Below are 20,198 nucleotides of genomic sequence, written 5' to 3'. Positions count from 1 at the left end.
CACAAAATGTCACATTTTTACTTTATTAGCTGCATTCTTGACAATAACATAATGTACCTGTATTTCTATTTTTGACAAATATTTGCGTAATCCCAGATTTCTATGATTTATGAGAATGTTCCTCAAAGTTGTAGAATAGCTTCACTCCTACAGCAATGTTCATGTTTGTTTGGCTCAAATTTATGTACCTGACAGTACATGTTTCATACTCCATGCTCTACTCACACAGATACACTGAATGGGGAATCATGCCAAGGAAGAGGATAAAAAGAACCTCCATTTTCCTCTATAGACAATACTCCTAGAGATTTTTACCATAAGATACTGGAAAAGCCAAAAGTTCTTGCCGTCCAATCATAAGATCCAAAGATTCCTACTCCATTCTTTGAAGCCATCAGTTCAAATTTCCAAGCATTACTTTTGCCATTCACAAATGCCAAATCAGAACTCTTTCAAATTAGACAGATTCATTGATCTCTCATGGATTGTACAACCATCACTAAATCAAGAGACTTGACTAGTTATTTTGCCATAAATCAACATCTTCACCAAGGTTTCCTCATTGGATCTATTTTCATAAGGAGCATTACAAAATGCAGCTTCCTTCATCTTCTTCAGCTCAGTATGACTTGAGGAAGGTATGTCAATGTAGATTCGATTAAATGCAATTCCCTTGTGCAGAAACCACTTAGCAATTGCTCTAATTCAAATTACGATACACAAAGACGCAATTAGTGAGACTATCTCAGCATCTCAACTATCAATATCATGCCATCCGACCTCTTGGCAAACGGTAGCTCAAAATCGCCAAAAACCAAACAAATTCAATTCTCCCTAACCGCACGCTGAATGCATACAGACCCAAATGCGAAATCTTTAATTCGGTATCATAAAAGAAAAGAGAAAACCAGTAAATTGGTAAAAAAAAAATCGCACCTTTTTCAGGTCTTTACCGAGTAACAGAAGCGAAGAAGACGGCGGACCGACGCTCGCTTCGTTAGTTTCCGGCGATTCCGCCTCCAGTCTCAGCTCCTCCTTCGCTTCCTCCACAGCCGCCAGAGCTTCTACATCTTCCGAACTCGCGCAAACCCTGAAGCTTCCGGTCCGACATCTTCCACGGCGAAACCCATCACTGAGATTCGTGTTGGAAACAAGAGCCATCGACGAAACCCCATGGATGCACAAAGACCGAGAGATTAAGTACAGTTCATCATCTACAATGCCTCTTTTCCCCCTCCGGCCGATTATCACGGAGAAATGAAATCAACCCATGATTGATACGGAACGGCGATGATGGCTCCAAAACGACGTCGTGTTTACTGTCGTGGACACGAAAACGCCGTAGGGTTCGAGCGAGGGGACTCGATCACCTTACCGAACCGGTAAAACAATTCCGACCCATCGTTAACCAAATATCGGTATCAGTAACTTCTTCTTCGGATCAAGCGAATTAAATACATACTTAGCGTAGAAAAGTAATGGTTTCATGGAGGTATTAACAGATTTTTATGTTGAAAAAATGTATAAAAATGTATACGCGTTCAACAATGCTGTAGCAATCAATACAACCGACACCATACCGGTTCGGAGTGGACGATTGGTTTAATGATGTACTGAAAATACCATATATACGCAGTATGTGTGTGTATGTATGTAGGCATGTGCCCATGCGTATATACTGCTGGAAGGCGATAATTGTTAATTTGTCTAATGACGTAAATTATTGCCGAAGTTATCTGGGCACGATTTGATTCGTCCGTTCATATGGAATTTTGCTTCCGGATTTAGATTTTGGATCCACCCGTTCGAAGCCCTTTCGTATGTTCACGCAATAACGCGACCATTTCAGCTGCTGGCTTCTTGGGCGAAGTTTTGAATTTTGAAATTCGGAAGCTTTCGAGATTTGGTTTCTTCGTCGCGGAAAAAAATTGGTTTCTTTCCCGGTGATTGTCCCTGCCGAGCTGAAGGGTTGGTTTACTTTGGGTTTCGTTTTCTTTCTATCTGAAAAATCGACCTAGAAACCGCAGAGATGTCTATCGAATTCGATTGGAGTTAGGTGATGGGGATGGGGATGGTTAAGGAAAGGTGATCATGGCGAACTTTTTGGTGGGATTCCTGTTGCCTTCGCTGCTTTTGGCAGGTACGTCTGTGTTCTTACATTGATTTTGATTTCCTTTGAGACACACTTCATGATTGAAGATTTAAACAATTAGCTCGATTAGTTTGCATTTTGCCATGGAGGTCGTAGTTTGATGGATTGCCGGTGCCCAATATGCTTATTGGGTTTATATTACCCAACTGTGGAATCGGCGTAATGTTCTTCCATAGAAACATCCCCGTTCAGGTTTTTGTTCGAATGAATGTTCTGTTCTCTGATTGGTTCTTTTGATACTTTGACACTTTTTGACTATGACGCCTCAACTAGTCCTAAGGTGAGGAGGACATTGTGGTAACTCTAGCTTTACTCGAACTATGGTTGGTTTGGTTGTCCAGAGTGTGAGCAATCACCTTTTCCTTTTCATTTATAAGAACCCGTGAAGATTACTGATTTGGGTGACTGCACTGTCTTTATATGAAAATAATGTATAATTTGTGTAGATCATGCTATCTATGCTATACAGTTGCTTTGAAAGCTTAGTTCTTTCTTGTATGTCCATGGGGTTTGTTCAATTATTGCCAGTTTTTTAGATTGTGGCCATACATAGTGTGTGTCACAACAAAGAGATTGATGTTACTTGGAGTAGTCCAAGCTTTACTTTGTCTAACGGATTCCTTTTTGTTGCAGCTGCACTTATTAACTGGAGTTTGATCTCCTTTGTTAATTTGTTAGCTTTTCTCCTCGTTCACTATATTGCTCCTGAAATCGGTAAGACAATGTTGTCAATTCCCTGCCTTACTTGTTTCAAGCTTTATCGTCTCTGATTCCATGAGCATACTTTTAGCCTCTGGTTTAAATGGTTATGCTCTCTGTTATAGCTGTTTAGATGATGCTGTTCACTTCCAAACTTGCATTTTTCCTGCTTTTCTTTTGGCAGGATACCGTTTTCAGAGGAGGCTCTGGCTATTATGGCCCATTATCATCTTTTCCTTTGCCGTGATTCTAGCTCAAGTGGTATACCTTGTTATATGGGCTGCAGCAGGTCAAGAGTGGAGTACAGCAGATACTGGCTGGGCGAGAGTCATTGGCCTTATGATGTAAGAGTCAGTCTCATTCTTTAATTTTATTGCATAATATCTTTTTGCTTCCCCTGATATCGTTCTCTTCCTTGTTTGCTTATGCAGATTACACTCTTGGAGCCACCCAACTGTAATATTATTCCTGGTTTTGCAATTATTAACTCTGCTTGTTGCCCTAGCTGACATATACAGTAGTAGATTCGGTTTTTTTCGATGGCGGGACACATTCTGGTCTGAGTTTTCAGGAATTTTTGAACAGCTAGGTTTGTAAGTAACTCAGTTGGCCTTTATGGCTTATTCATGTAGTTACTGTATTCTTTCTCATATTGTGCCCATCGCCTTCAGTAACGTCCATTTCTGATTAGGATATGCAACATCTCTTTCTAGTTCATTGGGCATCTTGGTTGAAATTGTGTTGATCTTTTATGATACACAGGAAGTCATCTTAGGGTTGCGTCTTGTTTGCTGCTTCCTGCTGTTCAATTGGCTGCAGGAATAAGCAATCCGTCATGGGTTTCTCTGCCATTTTTTATTGGCAGTTGTGTTGGACTTGTGGACTGGTCCTTGTCAAGCAACTTTTCAGGACTTTTCAGGTGGCTAAGTGATTGTTTCTATTACGACAATACATTCCCCTACCATGATCTTTTACACTTTTATAAACTTAGTTGTTTGTTTTATTTTTTTAGGGGGTGGAGAGTTCTTTATATCTATGCAGGATTCAACATCGTCCTGCTGTACCTGTACCAGCTACCGACAAACTTTTCAGATATGATTGGATGGATAGCGAGCTTCATCGGTCTATTCAAAACCTCTGCAGAAACTGAGGGCACTGAGATCTGTTCTGGACTTTTTCTTGTGTTTTTCTTCATCATGGTATATCTAAGAACTTGCTAGGATTAGCATTACTTGCTCTTGCAAAAAGCATAAAAGACGATGATATCGTTTTGCAATAACAGAGACAATGCGATGTGACTAAAATCTCTCCTCTGATTTCTTGACCTTAATAGTTGTTTTGCAACCTCACTAATGTGTCAAACTGTTTTCTGCACAGTCAAGTATGGTTTTTCTCTTTGAATTGAATAAGATAGCGGATTATTAGTCTATCGAGCTTACTGAAACAAAACATTGTGAAAGCTCTCCTCTTGCTTACATTATCTATGGTGGCCTGTTAATGAACTATGAATCTATGTATGACCTATATTTGCAACAGTTTGATATCCTGTCTACCTCATTTTGCAGATATCCTATGTAAGGTCAGATCTGGAAGACATGGACTTTATCATGTCTATGAGAGAAAGTAACTTGGCAGAGCGGCTTCTTCCTCCGAAGTATCCTTTTTTCATCCGTGAATCAAGGTAAAAAGCTTGAAATATTTATTTTTTTGCTGTAGATTCTCCGTCAACATCAACATCGCCTTAATCCCAAATTTAGTAGATTCTCCTTCAAATGTTGATAAAATGTCTCCCTTCCTAGTTTTCTGGTTTACCTGATTATGATGTGACATTGAAGGACGTGGCTTAATATGCTTGCTTGGGATTTCAGTTGTATGGTTGTAGACCAGTATCTACTTTTCCATCTGTAATTAATATGAATATTGTGCTTGTCTAAGAAATAACTGAAAAGGCCCTTGATTTTTCTTTTCACCCTCAGCAGTTTAATAAAAGTTATAGTCGAAAAATCGAGGAGTCTGTTGAATTCTTGTGGGCTTCTTGGTGTTTTATAAGCAAGATATTTGTCTTCTCTGTAGTGTTCAAGTCGCAAAGAAAGGAATCCCAAGATTTCAATTTATGGAAGGGAGCCTCTAAATCTACGGAATTTTGGGTTTTAACAGTATCTGAAAGCTTATATACTGGAATAGTTTGTGATATCAAAAGTTAGCAATTTTTTTTTTCTTATATACTAAAAATATCAGAGTGGAAAAAGAATCTTATCCCTTTTACAATATGACTGTTATTAGTTTCAACCACATCGTGGAAATGGTTTTTCTCTGGAGCTGTGATGGAGCAAGATAAATCATCTAACATATGTAGCTCTTATGCTCAAATTTAATGTTTTTGTTTGATAATAAATCTTGATCTTACTGGTTTCTTCCTAATTTTACAGGTCTGGTGTGAGGCACACCAACGTTTTACTGAGGGGAGCAGTATTTAGGACTTTCAGCATCAATTTTTTCACATATGGATTTCCGGTATATTTTTGTGAATATCTTTGTTGTCTGTTAAACTTTCCAGCATCTTAAGTCTCAGGTAAAGGAAAATACTCTATTCAGGAAACTCCTTTTTTTTTTTCTCTTTCTGAATGGCTGCAGGTCTCTCTGTTTGCTCTATCATTCTGGAGTTTTCATTTTGCAAGTGTATGTGCTTTTGGGCTCCTTGCGTATGTTGGCTATATTATCTATGCCTTCCCATCACTGTTCCGGATGCATAGATTAAATGGTCTGCTTCTTGTATTTATACTCTTATGGGCTGTCAGTACATACATATTCAATGTGGCATTTTCTTTTCTGAACGCTAAGGTTGGAAAGGTAATATCTCCTTCTACATAAGTTTCCAGTATTTAAAATTTGAAAAAAACTAAGCTGAAAAGACAATAACATGCAGGACATGGAGATTTGGGAGATGGTGGGACTTTGGCATTATCCAATACCTGGATTCTTTTTGCTTGCGCAATTTGGTTTGGGGATGTTGGTGGCCTTGGGCAATCTTGTGAATAACTCTGTTTTTCTTTACATTTCGGATGAGGGGTCCAGATCTTTTGTCGACAGATCTCATGCTGAAGGTAATGGCTTCAATAGCTTCTGCTCTACAAAATTAACGGCTGAGGGTTCTTGATTCCTCTTCTGTTTCTGTTTGCTAGACTTGTGACTAAAATTAGTCTGACCATTTTTTTGGCTTCCACATTTGCTAGATCCCAAAGGGGGGAAAAAGGGGTATACTTATTAATCATTGGCCACCATAGCACTTTTTCCTTTTTCCATCTGAACGAGCTTTTAAACTACCTACTGCATTTAAGGGTTAACACAATCCAGAACATGTTATGAAATGAATTCTGATACTTTTAATGATGGAAAATAAATCTATATACACTATGTGTTATTGAAGGTGAGAAGCTTTAAGAGAATTGTTTCCCTGGCTAACCTATTTGGCTTTGTTTTTCCTTATCTTCTTTAAATATGTCGTGTGAGTTTATATGTTATGCTTTTCACTCAATCTGGATATTGGTCATTAACATTGTTTTGGCCTTATCATTAGTTAATGAAGAAACAAAGGTGTTGGTTGTTGCAACTATTGCATGGGGACTGCGCAAATGTTCCCGGGCTATTATGCTTGCATTAATTTTCCTCATTGCCATGAAACCTGGGTTTGCCCATGCTGTGTATGGTACGTTCACTGAATTTTTCTCCTTGTCTGTGTTTTCTGTTATAATTAGAATTCATTTATCTGGATGTCCAGGAAAAAAATCGATCTAGGTACTTTCTCCATTCTCCTAACGGATTTATCACTATGTCCTGCTGCAGTGATTTTCTTTCTGATGTATCTATTGAGTCACAACATCGACAGAAAGATACGCGAGTCCTTGATTCTTCTATGTGAAGTTCATTTCGCACTTCTGTATATCCTTGAGATTGATCTGGTTGCAAACGCTCTGAAGCAAAAGGGCTCTATAAGCAGAGAAATTTTGTTTCAGTTAGGTACATGTCTCTTCTTCTTCTTCTTTTTTTTTTTATGATGTAGGTTTGATCTCCCGTATAAGCAGTTTATTTCTTAGCTTGTACATGGTGATGTTAGAGAATAAAAAGGAATCAGAGAAGTTGTCGCGTTGATATCTTTTTGTTTGGATGAATGCAGGTCTCCTTAGATCTGAAAGCTCTTGGGATTTCTTAGAGATAGCCTTACTTGCCTGCTTCTGTGCCATCCACAATCATGGTTTTGAGATGTTATTTTCCTTCTCAGCAATTGTACGCCACACACCAAGCCCTCCAATCGGATTTAGTATACTGAAAGCTGGTCTGAACAAATCAGTCCTTTTGTCTGTATACACTTCACCATCATCAAGTTATAGCCCGGATCACACTTCTTATGGTATAATGCTTTCCTTGATCTCTCTTGAAGTGAGTCCAACCATGTCTCAACATTTACATGAGGAATCAGTTTGCATCTTTATTTTGTACTTGAACTGCAAATTCCCACTGTCATGGTCATCTATTTTTTCTGGTGTTCTGCAGGCCAAATGATATTTCTCAAAGACCGTTTCCATACCATCTAGGATACTCTTATTTTGATGCCAACGTTTTCGTTCGAAGCCTTGTATTGTTTCTCTTAGTGTATAACTATATCTTCTTGATGTGAAAACTGATCTGCTCTTGTAGGTTTAGTTGGATGAAATGGCTGCTGAGAACCTAATCCATCATGTCCCAAGATAAAATTTAATGTATAACTATATCTTCTGGTGCAATTATTCACTTGTATCTTTGTGCTCTAGGTTGGAATTGCAAGCTATGAAATCAAAGTTGCCCATTCTTCATAACATCTGCAGATTATTTTTATATTGTTTATTTTTTCTTATGCTAACTATTTTCAAACTGCTATCTTTTGTATTTTCTTGTCATAACTATTTTCTAACTGCTATCTTACTTTGCATGTGTTTTACAGAGAGACGTATTGCTTCATTCTTGAGTGCAATTGGGCAGAAATTTCTTTCCATGTACCGGTCGTGTGGAACTTACATTGCTTTCATCACAATTCTCATTAGCGTATATCTAGTCAAGCCCAACTATATATCATTCGGATACGTTTTCCTTCTACTGTCCTGGATTACGGGAAGACAACTGGTTGAGAGGACTAAGAGGCGCTTGTGGTTTCCTTTGAAAGCATATGCAGTTTTGGTGTTTGTGTTCATATATTGCTTAAGTAGTTTCACAAGCTTCCAGATATGGTTATCTAGATTCGTCGATCTCTACTTTTATCTGGGTTATGACTCCAAAGCACCATTGGTGGATAATGTTTGGGAATCGCTTGCCGTATTGATTGTGATGCAACTTTATAGCTATGAAAGAAGGCAGAGTGGACATAATAACCCAGGTCAGTCCAGTCTGCTTCATCCTGGACTTGTTGGTTTTTTCAGAAGGTTTCTGATATGGCATGGTCAAAAGATCTTGTTTGTTGCATTGTTTTATGCATCCTTGTCCCCCATTAGTGCGTTTGGATTTGTATATCTATTTGGACTTATCATCAGTTCAACCTTCCCAAAGTCTTCCTCAGTCCCATCCAAGTCATTTTTGGTTTATACGGGATTGCTAGTGACCGCTGAGTATCTTTTCCAAATGTGGGGTATGCAAGCTGGGATGTTTCCAGGGCAAAAATATGCTGATTTGTCTTTCTTCTTGGGGCTTCGTGTATATGAACCTGGATTTTGGGGGATAGAATCAGGCCTGCGAGGTAAAGTGCTGGTTGTTGCTGCGTGTACTCTACAGTACAATATTTCTCGTTGGCTGGAGAGAACACCGGGTTTTACTAACAGCATAGGAAAATATGAAGAGCCTTGCCCCCTATTTGTCTCTGCAGAAGACACTGTTGCAAGTGTTTCTAGCTCAACAGATCATGCTGCTATCTCGGTGAAACAACGCGAGACAACAAGCAAATCTTGTCCTTCATTCTCTCCCACTGATTCTCAGACAAGTGATCATTTGTTTCCAAAGACTGGAGACTCTGAAAGTAGTAATTCTAGGAAGTTTTCATTTGGATACTTCTGGGGAAGCATCAAGGAGAGCCATAAATGGAACAGAAGGAGAATTCTCACATTGAGGAAGGAGAGGTTTGAAACGCAGATGAATTTGTTGAAAATTTACTTGAAATTTTGGATAGAGAATATGTTCAACCTCTTTGGTCTTGAGATAAACATGATTGCACTGCTTCTCGCCAGTTTTGCTTTGCTGAATGCCATCTCCTTAATATATATTGCACTGCTTGCTGCCTGTGTCCTTTTGAGAAGACGGCTTATACAGAAACTATGGTCCGTAGTTGTTTTCCTGTTTGCTTCAATCCTCATATTGGAGTACATTGCTATCTGGAAGAACTTATTACCTTCAGATCATGTTCCGAGTGAGACAGGTGTATATTGCCATGACTGCTGGAGAATTTCAACTCTCTATTTCAACTTTTGCAGGGACTGTTGGCTTGGTATGTCTCTTCAAAACTCTTGAGTAACACTTGGTTCTTTTACTCTCTCTGTGCTTAAGTTTGTTTTACATAACCAAGCATTAGGCCAAAGGGTCACTTGCAACCACACAACCACAAAACTGTTGTCCTGTCTACAATCAATAGGCAGATAGCTCGATACATTTTGGAAGATCAATCGAAGCCAAATTAGTAACTGGAAAATAGTTTTGGAAGTGATTGACATGCCATAGATTAGATTTCTTTGGGATATCTGATTGGCTGAAATGATTTCTCAAAACATTCTACTGAGTTTAAAGATTTTAATTTCAATGCACTTTTACAGGATTGAGAGTTGATGATCCGCGGACTCTAATCAGCTACTGTGGTGTATTCATGCTTGCCTGTTTCAAACTTCGCGCTGATCACATGTCCAGTTTTTCGGAGTCATCAACCTACCGTCAGATGATGTCTCAACGAAAAAATTTATTTGTCTGGAGGGATCTCTCTTTCGAAACTAAGAGCATGTGGACCGTGCTTGATTATATAAGGCTTTATTGTTATGTCCATCTGCTGGATCTTGTGCTTATTCTGATTCTAATCACAGGGACCCTTGAGTATGACATTCTGCACCTAGGTTATCTTGCATTCGCACTTGTTTTCTTCCGGATGCGATCGGAAATACTAAAGAAGAAAAACAAGATATTCAGGTTCTTACGGATATACAATTTTGCTCTCATTGTCTTTTCCCTTGCATATCAGTCTCCGTTTGTTGGGAACTTCAGTGGTGGAAAGTGTGAGACCATTGATTACATATACGAAGTGATTGGATTCTACAAGTATGACTATGGATTTCGAATCACTGCGAGATCTGCTCTTGTCGAGATTATCATTTTTATGCTGGTGTCCCTTCAATCGTACATGTTTTCCTCACAAGAGTTTGATTATGTCTCACGGTATCTCGAGGCCGAGCAAATTGGTGCTATTGTGCGGGAGCAAGAGAAGAAAGCTGCATGGAAAACAGAGCAACTGCAACAAATTCGGGAGGCTGAAGAAAAGAAACGGCAGCGGAACTTGCAAGTCGAGAAGATGAAATCTGAAATGCTGAACCTACAGATACAGCTTCACAGAATGAATTCTGATGCAAATTTTGGAATTTCTTCTCCGCGTGCTGAAGGCCTAAGGAGGAGGCGTGGTCCATCTCTAATTCCGGATAGTGATCCGGTCAGCCCTGAGAAAGAGGGGATGCACCAAAGGAATGAAGAGCAACACATTGATGAGGATTCAGAGTTTCCTTTTAAAGTTCATGAATTTCCTATGGATACAACTCCAGATGCACCTGCTTCCCCAAAGTCTCCAGTTGCAGCGTCTCTTTGTGAGATCACTGAAGTTCAACATGATCTTGGTGGCCTGTCTACGGGATCCAAAAGAGAAGAAAAATCTCATGGAAAAGATAATCCATTGATTTCTGCAGTTCAACTTATAGGGGATGGTGTTTCCCAGGTTCAATCTATTGGAAATCAGGCTGTTAATAACCTTGTGAATTTCTTGAACATTTCCCCAGACCACTCAGATACAAATGAGCAATCTTCTGTCGATGACGAGGTGTATGATGAGATGGAGAGTCAGAGAAGAAAACATGCACCTTTGGAGCGTTCAGCTTCTTTACAATCCGACAAGAGTACTGATGCTACCAGCTTTCAGCTAGGAAGGATATTTCGACATATATGGTCGAGGATGCAGTCTAATAACGACATCGTTTGCTACTGCTGCTTCATTATTGTCTTTTTGTGGAACTTCAGTCTGCTTTCCATGGTTTATCTAGCAGCACTCTTTCTCTATGCCCTCTGCGTTCACACTGGTCCTAGTCACATCTTCTGGGTTATTATGTTAATTTACACAGAATTCTATATCTTGGTCCAGTACTTGTACCAAGTTATAATCCAGCACTGCGGGCTAAGCATTGATTCAGATCTTCTTCATGAGTTGGGATTTCCTACACATAGAATAAAATCATCTTTTGTTGTCAGCTCATTGCCTCTTTTCCTCATCTATTTATTTACTCTCATTCAGAGTGCTATAACAGTGAAAGATGGTGATTGGGTTCCTTCAACAGATTTTACTTCGCGTTGGAGTACCCGTTATTACCAGAAGGCTCTTATAAAATACAGCTGGAGCCAAAGGATCGTGGGTGTGTTACAAAAGTTAGGAGACTTTGGGAAGTTGCTTGTAAGAAGCTTCTGCCGATACTGGATATCGTTGACACGAGGAGCAGAATCTCCTCCTTACTTTGTCCAGGTGACAATGGATGTTCACTTGTGGCCTGAAGATGGAATTCAGCCTGAAAGAATTGAATCTAGGATGAATCAATTGCTTAGACTCGTTCACAATGAGAGATGTGAGAAGGAGAACCCAGATCTTTGCCCCTTCTCAAGTAGGATACATGTACAAAGCATAGAGAGAAGTACAGAAAGCCCAAATGAGGCATTGGTTGTTCTTGAGGTTGAGTATGCTTCTCCGGTGAATAGGTGTTCTTCAGCAGAATGGTACAAGTCATTGACTCCTGCTTCAGATGTGGCCAAGGAAATTCGTAGAGCTCAACGTTCTGGACTCGTTGAAGAAACTGGATTCCCTTACCCTGTCCTCTCTGTCATTGGCGGAGGAAAGAGAGAAATAGACCTCTATGCCTACATTTTTGGTGCTGATTTGATTGTCTTCTTCTTGGCTGCCATTTTCTACCAGTCTGTCATAAAAAATAAAAGCGAATTTCTTGATGTTTATCAGCTTGAAGACCAGTTCCCAATAGAGTTTGTCATTATACTAATGGTAGGTCTATTTCATTTGTACAATTCTCCTCCTTGCTTATTTATTCACTTATCATCGTGTACCAGCTTCCTATCCTAACCGCATGAAAAATGCTCTGGTGGCAGGTCATCTTCTTCTTGATGATGGTTGATCGTGTCATTTATCTTTGCTCATTTGCAACGGGAAAAGTTATCTTCTACCTCTTCAGCCTCATTCTCTTCACATATGCGGTGACAGAATATGCATGGAAAATATTCCCTAGCCAGCAACGTGCTGCTGGGTTTGCTCTCCGTGCAATATTTCTTGCCAAAGCAGTGTCCTTGGCTCTCCAGGCGATACAAATTCGGCATGGACTACCACATAAAAGCACCTTGTATCGGCAGTTTTTGACAAGTGAGGTTTCACAGATCAATTACTATGGCTACAGGCTTTACCGTGCTCTTCCGTTCTTGTATGAATTGCGATGCGTACTTGACTGGTCTTGCACAGCTACATCCTTGACCATGTATGACTGGCTCAAGGTATGTCGAAATCCGTGGTTGACCTGAAAATGTCGTTCTATTCCCTGCATTTTTTTTTATCTAGGTGAATTAAATGTCCTCCACATCGTGGTGGTCATGGATGGTTCTATCCTTTTTTTTCTGTAGCATATCTAAGGCTAATGGTTTTGTCTCCCTTTCAGCTGGAGGACGTAAATGCAAGTTTGTACCTTGTGAAATGTGATGCAGTTCTGTATAGGGCTAAACACAAACCCGGGGAGAAGCAAACAAAAATGACCAAATGTTGCAACGGGATATGTCTGTTTTTCATCTTAATCTGTGTTATCTGGGCTCCTATGCTGGTAAGAAGCCAATCCGAAACCTTTTTTTCCTTTCGAAATATACCACTGGTTGCCCTTTAACTATCACTGTTTACTGATCAAAAGGGTGGTGGATATTTAGCTTCTTCTGCTTGGTGAGTTGGATCACTTTGATTTCACACGATACCAAAAAGCTTGCATACTGTCTCGCCTGATTATGTGGTCATTTCTTCACCTTGAAAACAGCATGAATAAATGCCCAAATTTTGGAATTTGGGATAACATTATTTTAAACCAAATGATTAACTTGTTCACTGGATGAATAAAGCTTCCAGTATGTAGATGATTAAAGTATTCCAAAACGAAACTGCCCTCTGTGTTTCGTGAGTAGTTAGGAGTGATAATTGTTTCGCGCATTGATAAAGGGTAATGAGTTTAAGTATGTTTAAAGTGAGGTTCTTTGTTTTGCTTGGTTATTTTATGCTGATAACCTTCTCCTTTGCAGATGTATAGCAGTGGTAACCCAACAAATGTTGCCAACCCAATAAAAGATGCGAGCGTGCAGATAGATATCAAAACAATGGGCGGGAAGCTGAGTTTGTACCAGACAACCCTCTGTGAGAAACTATCATGGGATAGGGTTAATATCGATATAGATCTCGGCCCACAAGGCTTTCTACCGACCTATAACAAGAATGACATCCAGGTTATATGCTGCCAAGCTGACGCCAGCGTCTTATGGGTCGTGCCTGACACAGTTGTGCACAGATTCATTCGCACCCTTGATTGGGACACAGATATGGATATCACGTTTTCTTGGGTTCTTAACAGAGACAGACCAAAAGGTAAGGAAATTGTGAAATATGAAAGAAGTGTTGATCCTCAGGATCTTCCGAAACGATCCGATATCCAGATGGTTCTGAACGGTTCTATGGATGGATTTAGAGTATATAATCTGTATCCAAAATACTTCCGTGTTACTGGTTCTGGAGATGTCAGGCCTTTTGAAGACCAGGTGATTAATCCTGCAGTCTCTCTTTTTAATAATCCTGATCCTTTTATTTCTCATGAACTAAAAAGGCAGAGTTATTGATGTTGTTACAGAAGGATGAAGTCAGTGCAGAACTTGTCATGAATCATGCAGATTTCAAGTGGTGGTCATTCCACGATATCCACCCATCCAATATTAGTGCATGCGAAGGTATGGGCGGACCAGTGGCCATCATAATGTCCGAGGAAACACCCCCACGTTAGTAAAAAATCTTCTGTGTCGACTGCCGAATTCAATAGATGAACCATTTTTTTTTTCTTGTTTTTGTTAACAATATCAACACGACGGTACATGCAGAGGGTATTCTGGGAGACACACTCAGCAAATTCAGCATTTGGGGACTCTACATAACATTTGTGCTTGCAGTTGGGCGTTTCATCAGGCTTCAGTGCTCTGACCTTCGGATGAGAATACCTTATGAGAACCTTCCTTCATGTGACAGGTGACTCACTTCACTCTCCCCCAATTCAAAACGTTCCTTTGTGGTCAATCAATCGCTTGCTCAGTTTTACTTCTGTCTGATTTGAAGTTAGTAGCTCCGGTGTTGCGTACATCACTAGAAAAGTTGATGAATTAGTTGCCTGTTTAAATAAATACTGACCGCGAAAATATTGGGCATGTGTCTTCATTGCCTTTGCGCTGAAACTCTCCAAAACCCAGTTTTCCCGGGTCTTGTAGTGACATTTTCTGACGTTTAGCCTCCAAAATTCCGTTATCATTTTACTAACAGGTTTGTACTACTGTATGAATGTAGATTGATAGCAATGTGCGAAGACATATATGCAGCGAGAGCAGAGGGTGAGCTTGGAGTTGAAGAAGTCCTTTACTGGGCGCTCGTGAAGATATACAGATCTCCGCACATGCTGTTGGAATATACAAAGCCTGACTAGTAGACATAACACGCAGAGTCAGTCTGGTGTAATTTGCGGGGAAACTCCGGATCTCTGAGACAGGACAGGTTATGGCTGGTGTTACATGATCTATAAACCCATTTGAAAAGAGCTCAATATCCCTTTGGCTCACACGGGAGGGCAGACAACAAGTTAGATAGACCTTAAAAGAGGACAGTTTTGTCCGGTGTCTGATGTAAATAGACGAGTGTGATTTACAGAAAACATGTCCTAAAGGGTTGTGTATTTATATATAACGAAACGAGAGAAAGAACATCGACATTTACTTGGAAAATCATACTCCTGCCAAAGCAATCATCTTACAGTTCACGGACGATCAGAACACCCAGCGTTTGGTTAGTTTGTCCTTGTGATAACGTCACTGGCTCACTTGACACGTCATCGTAAAGGTCCTTGGTCTTGGTGACGGCTTTGAGCTTTCCCATGCGTTGCACGTGTTTTCACGCCCCGGGCCCAATCTTTTATTACGGTGATTAATATGGGCCAATCACTAGTAGCGGACATATGGAACCTAGGTCCATATCCATATTTATACTCTCTTTTTTCTTTCGCACCTTATTTATAGTGCATTATTGAACTTTTTTCCACTCAATTATTGGACCTGTTTTAATTTTATAAAATTAAGAATAAAGTTATGAAATATTTTCTTTTTGTATTTTATAAGAGCCATTTTTCTTTGAAAATACCCATAATGTTATGAAATCATATATTAAAATCTCATATTTTGGTACCCGTAACTGTATAGTAATCTAGATTTTGGATAAACAATTCCATTGACGCCCCACAAGAAATTAACGCTACACATTCTTATCATATGATGTAATTCCTTTATAAGAAAGAGAAATCGGCCCAGCCAAGAAGGATCATTCCTAGAAGGAAACAACCGAGGAGAAAGTGCTGCCGTTTATTTGGAGCTGGCCGGGAAATAAAAACGACGCGCAGTTTGAATTTGGCATCATTCGTGTTAACATCCGCTCCAGCTCAGAAGTCGGACCTAAAACGTCCTTCCGTTATTGTACACATACCTAACACGTAACGCTATATTCATTTTCTAATATTTACTAACTGGATCCCATTCTTGTTTCTTTTTTTATGACTTCCATTAGTTAATGATTCCTAAACCTCATCAGTCTTCATAATTATTTATTATTCAAGAAATCATTGAGAATATTTTATATAAAAAAAAAAAGTAGCAATAAAATTTACCTTTTTTGGTCTAAAGGGCAAATAAACAACGAATATAGTTTCGACAAAAAAAAAAGAATATATTTTTTTTACAAATTAACTAGTGTGAAAGTTAATCGAAATAGAATTAGTCTCCATGCATCAAACGAGAGGGCGGGGACGGGGCCAACGGAAAAGACAGATATTTCTCCATAGATGTGGTGCGTATACCTTATGGACGGTACATTAAATTTAATTATTAAATTCTGTCACGATATTACTTTATTATGATGTACAAATAACCAATCATCTTAATTCCTAACCATCCATGCAAATCGTATTTTCTTTTTCGTTATTTTATTTCGGGGGCAGTTGGGCCCGCTGGCGTTGCATTCGTCTCAAATAAAATATGCATCCCAATCATATTATTATATATCGTTTTCTTTATTCAATATCACCCACAATAGAAATTCACTTTTTTTTTTTTTACGAGGATGGTTCCCCGTGCCAATAGAAATTCACTCTTCACTCACACGTTGGAGGACATAGGGGGGAAATCGATGTCATATTAATTCTATCTAAATATAATCATATGGTATCTCTATATACGAATATCATTTACCAAAATAATATATATATATACACGAATATTTTGTGTATATGAATGTGAAGAGAAGTGATACGCCACGTGTCACGGACCCATCTCCTCCTTTCCCTTCTTATACTCTGTGCTCCCTTCTCGTCCCTAAATAGAATCCCATCGAATCATCCAAAATTAAACTAATTATAACTTCATTTCATATGCAACAATTTGGCTTTCTGTAAGGAAATGATTAACAATAGGGATATGGCCAATTGATCCAACCCAAGGCCCAAAAAACCCCTCATGCAATCACTAAACACTTGAAAGCAATGCCCCTTTTCTCAGGCATGCTCCACCTAATCGCCCTCCTCCGCCGCCGCCTCCGCCGGAAACCAGACTCATCCACAACTTCCCCGGCCGCACCGCCACCGCACTTCCGCAACGGCTCCTCCGCCGCGGCGGTCCACCCCAAACCCGACAGGCCCATCCGCGTCGCCACCTTCAACGCCGCCTTGTTCTCCATGGCCCCCGCCGTTCCCAATACCATTGACCCCGAAGATGCCGAATTTACGGGCTTACCACTCCGGTCAAAGTCAACTCTTGATCGTCCCAGGAGCATACTCAAGAACTCTCCTCTTCATCCCATGAGTGATCATAATCTATCGGCCAGGAAACAGAGATTCGCGGGATCGAAGCTAAGGGTGTCGATAAATCTGCCGGACAACGAGATCAGCCGGCAACTGAGTTTCCGGGAGGACGAAGGCGACGTCTCCGGCAGAAAATTGAATCCGCAGCTCCGGTCGATGGTGTCTTTCTCCGGCGAGAGTCACCAGAGCAGCAGGAGAACGATCCTCGAGGTGCTGAAGGAGGTGGACGCTGACTTGCTGGCACTGCAGGACGTGAAGGCGGACGAGGCCGACGAAATGCGGCCGCTGTCGGATCTGGCGGCGGCGCTCGGCATGCACTTCGTCTTCGCCGATAGCTGGGCCCCGCAGTACGGGAACGCCGTCCTCTCCAAGTGGCCGATCAAGCAGTCCGCGGTTCACAGGATCTTCGACGACTCCGATTTCAGGTCAGGTTGCAGATTTTGTGTTATGAAATAATATTAGTCTCCGTTTTGATTAGGACAAGTTTTTCCAATATCCGCGGCCGAATCAGTTATTATTAATGATAGTTCCAATGCGTGTTGTGTTAAATGCTAACATGCATGATCTTACGTGTGAAATATACGAATCTGAAATCATTAAATTGTTATAAAATCGATGATATTGCAAGTCTAAACACAGTGGGGAGGTGCGATAAATTGTATGGTCCCGAAATACACATTACGACGGGGGAGAAAGATCATGAAAATCTGTTTGCTTTTAAAATAATATAAAATAATAAATTGTTACGTTGCTTTCAGAATGCATAATTGGTACAGACAGCTTGTCTTCCACTTGGACTTACCCCGCTCCATGGTTTCTTGATTTTATCATACGATACCAATCCCCATTTACTCTATCAATTGTTACCATGAACGCAGAAACGTGCTGAAAGCGACCATAGATGTTCCTGAGACGGGGGAAGTGGAGTTCCATTGCACACATCTTGATCACTTGGATGAGAACTGGAGGATGAAGCAGGTTGATGCTGTCATCGCATCCGCCAACGGAGCACCTCACGTCCTTGCTGGTGCTCTCAATTCTCTCGACGAAACCGACTATTCTCCCGAGAGATGGTCCGACATCGTCAGGGTATATACATCAACCTTTGCTATACAATGAATCAAATCATTGACCAAACATAAATTGATAACATCATTGGCCACTTTGATTAGTATAGTATTATGAAGAGATGGGTAAGCCAGTGCCAAAAGCTGAAGTGATGAGATACTTGAGGAGGAAAGAGTACACGGACGCCAAGGATTTTGGAGGAGAGTGCGAATCGGTGGTTGTGGTAGCAAAAGGCCAAAGTAAGAACACAGACACACACACACATATACATACATATATATATATAGTGAGTTAGCATCATGCATGTAGTTTTTCTTTTGGGGTATGGAAGATGTGCAGGGGACGTGCAAATACGGGACAAGAGTGGACTACATAATGGCATCGCCTGAGTCTCCGTACAAGTTCGTGCCCGGTTCTTACTCTGTTTTGTCCTCCAAAGGCACCTCCGACCATCACATCGTTAAGGTTGATGTCGTCAAACTCCGTACCAAGCACCTTCAGATTCCCAACAGATAGAGTTTTTGATCGATGAAGATTACACATTTTAAACACTATGGCGCGAGTTTATTTCCAGATATACATATATATATATATGTATATATATTCCGTCATTGATGTCATGTGTATATATTTCATAGACTAGCATGGTCTCTGCTTTTGCTTATCACCTTGGCTTTCTGATTCTCAATGATCCTATTCTGAGCCCTTTGACTTTTTACACTGGACGTAAGTGGTTTAACTATACACGTAAGAATTTTCCAATTCGGCACGTGGGCGTATCTATCTTCCAGGCTCTGCTTTTTCTAATACATTGAACAACGATGGGTTTCTGTCAACTTCCGATTCTCTTCTTTTTGAACTGGTCAAATAGGAACGTTATCTATCTGTCTTTTGTTTATATACACACACACATATATATATATATATATATGATTTCTCGTGCCTGCTTTTTCTCGAAAATGCATGTGCAATATTGATCTGCATCACATCTTATTCGGCTGCGCCTTGGTCGAAATTCTTTTGAAACAACATCATAGAATCACTCGGATTCCTTGTAAAATGAGTAACGACAATCACCAACCCATACGAACTCAGAGAGAAACACAAATTCATTTATATATAAAAAAAAACAGAATCAATAAATATGCTCACAAAAGAATGGGAAGAATGTACACTTTGTTATTTACAAGTTTCGTTTTGCCCCTGTTCCAGCCTTCAGAAAGACAGGACATCTCTCTAGCTCTATGCAGCAAAAAAATATTAGCGTGAAACATTTAGACTGGTGCTTCTTGGCCATTTCCTGAAGACCCTTCACATCCGAATGAGAATGCCTGATAACCCGTTGGGCTCGACAGCTTTCCAGACCCGCTGCTGCTACTTATGGATTTTGTGATCTCCTCCATACGAGCTACCAGAGGGATCGGTCGCTCGGGTACAGTTGGAACAGCCATGTCATTGCTCTCAAGCAGTTTCACAACCTGATCCATGGTTGGCCTAAGGGTGTCGATAAATCTGCCGGACAACGAGATCAGCCGGCAACTGAGTTTCCGGGAGGACGAAGGCGACGTCTCCGGCAGAAAATTGAATCCGCAGCTCCGGTCGATGGTGTCTTTCTCCGGCGAGAGTCACCAGAGCAGCAGGAGAACGATCCTCGAGGTGCTGAAGGAGGTGGACGCTGACTTGCTGGCACTGCAGGACGTGAAGGCGGACGAGGCCGACGAAATGCGGCCGCTGTCGGATCTGGCGGCGGCGCTCGGCATGCACTTCGTATTCGCCGAGAGCTGGGCCCCACAGTACGGCAACGCCGTCCTGTCCAAGTGGCCCATCATCCGCTCTTC

At 40.6% G+C, this 20,198-nt stretch overlaps 2 protein-coding genes across 2 annotated transcripts; both read left to right on the top strand.

The window, feature by feature from the left end:
* The first annotated feature begins 1,679 nt into the window (after nt 1–1,679).
* Nucleotides 1,680–15,211, top strand: LOC104802222 (piezo-type mechanosensitive ion channel homolog). The gene is made up of 21 exons (XM_010525703.2): nt 1,680–2,140; nt 2,786–2,866; nt 3,036–3,195; nt 3,283–3,440; nt 3,614–3,770; nt 3,864–4,050; nt 4,417–4,532; nt 5,281–5,365; nt 5,486–5,701; nt 5,778–5,955; nt 6,429–6,557; nt 6,695–6,868; nt 7,026–7,259; nt 7,830–9,356; nt 9,679–12,158; nt 12,263–12,658; nt 12,820–12,978; nt 13,442–13,951; nt 14,041–14,185; nt 14,285–14,429; nt 14,742–15,211. Exons 1-21 carry the CDS (start codon nt 2,092–2,094, stop codon nt 14,875–14,877), a joined length of 7,422 nt encoding a protein of 2,473 aa, XP_010524005.1. The 5' UTR covers nt 1,680–2,091; the 3' UTR covers nt 14,878–15,211.
* Nucleotides 15,212–16,794: 1,583 nt separating this feature from the next.
* On the top strand, nt 16,795–19,104 carry LOC104802217. Its single transcript, XM_010525700.1, has 4 exons — nt 16,795–17,717; nt 18,171–18,381; nt 18,470–18,599; nt 18,692–19,104. Exons 1-4 carry the CDS (start codon nt 16,975–16,977, stop codon nt 18,874–18,876), a joined length of 1,269 nt encoding a protein of 422 aa, XP_010524002.1. The 5' UTR covers nt 16,795–16,974; the 3' UTR covers nt 18,877–19,104.
* The last annotated feature ends 1,094 nt before the right edge of the window (nt 19,105–20,198 follow it).

Source organism: Tarenaya hassleriana, unplaced genomic scaffold, assembly GCF_000463585.1.
Source record: "Tarenaya hassleriana unplaced genomic scaffold, ASM46358v1 Cleome8, whole genome shotgun sequence".
NCBI classification, from domain to species: domain Eukaryota; kingdom Viridiplantae; phylum Streptophyta; class Magnoliopsida; order Brassicales; family Cleomaceae; genus Tarenaya; species Tarenaya hassleriana.
Note: the sequence above shows the minus strand (reverse complement) of the source record. Positions and strands in the feature narration are given on the sequence as shown.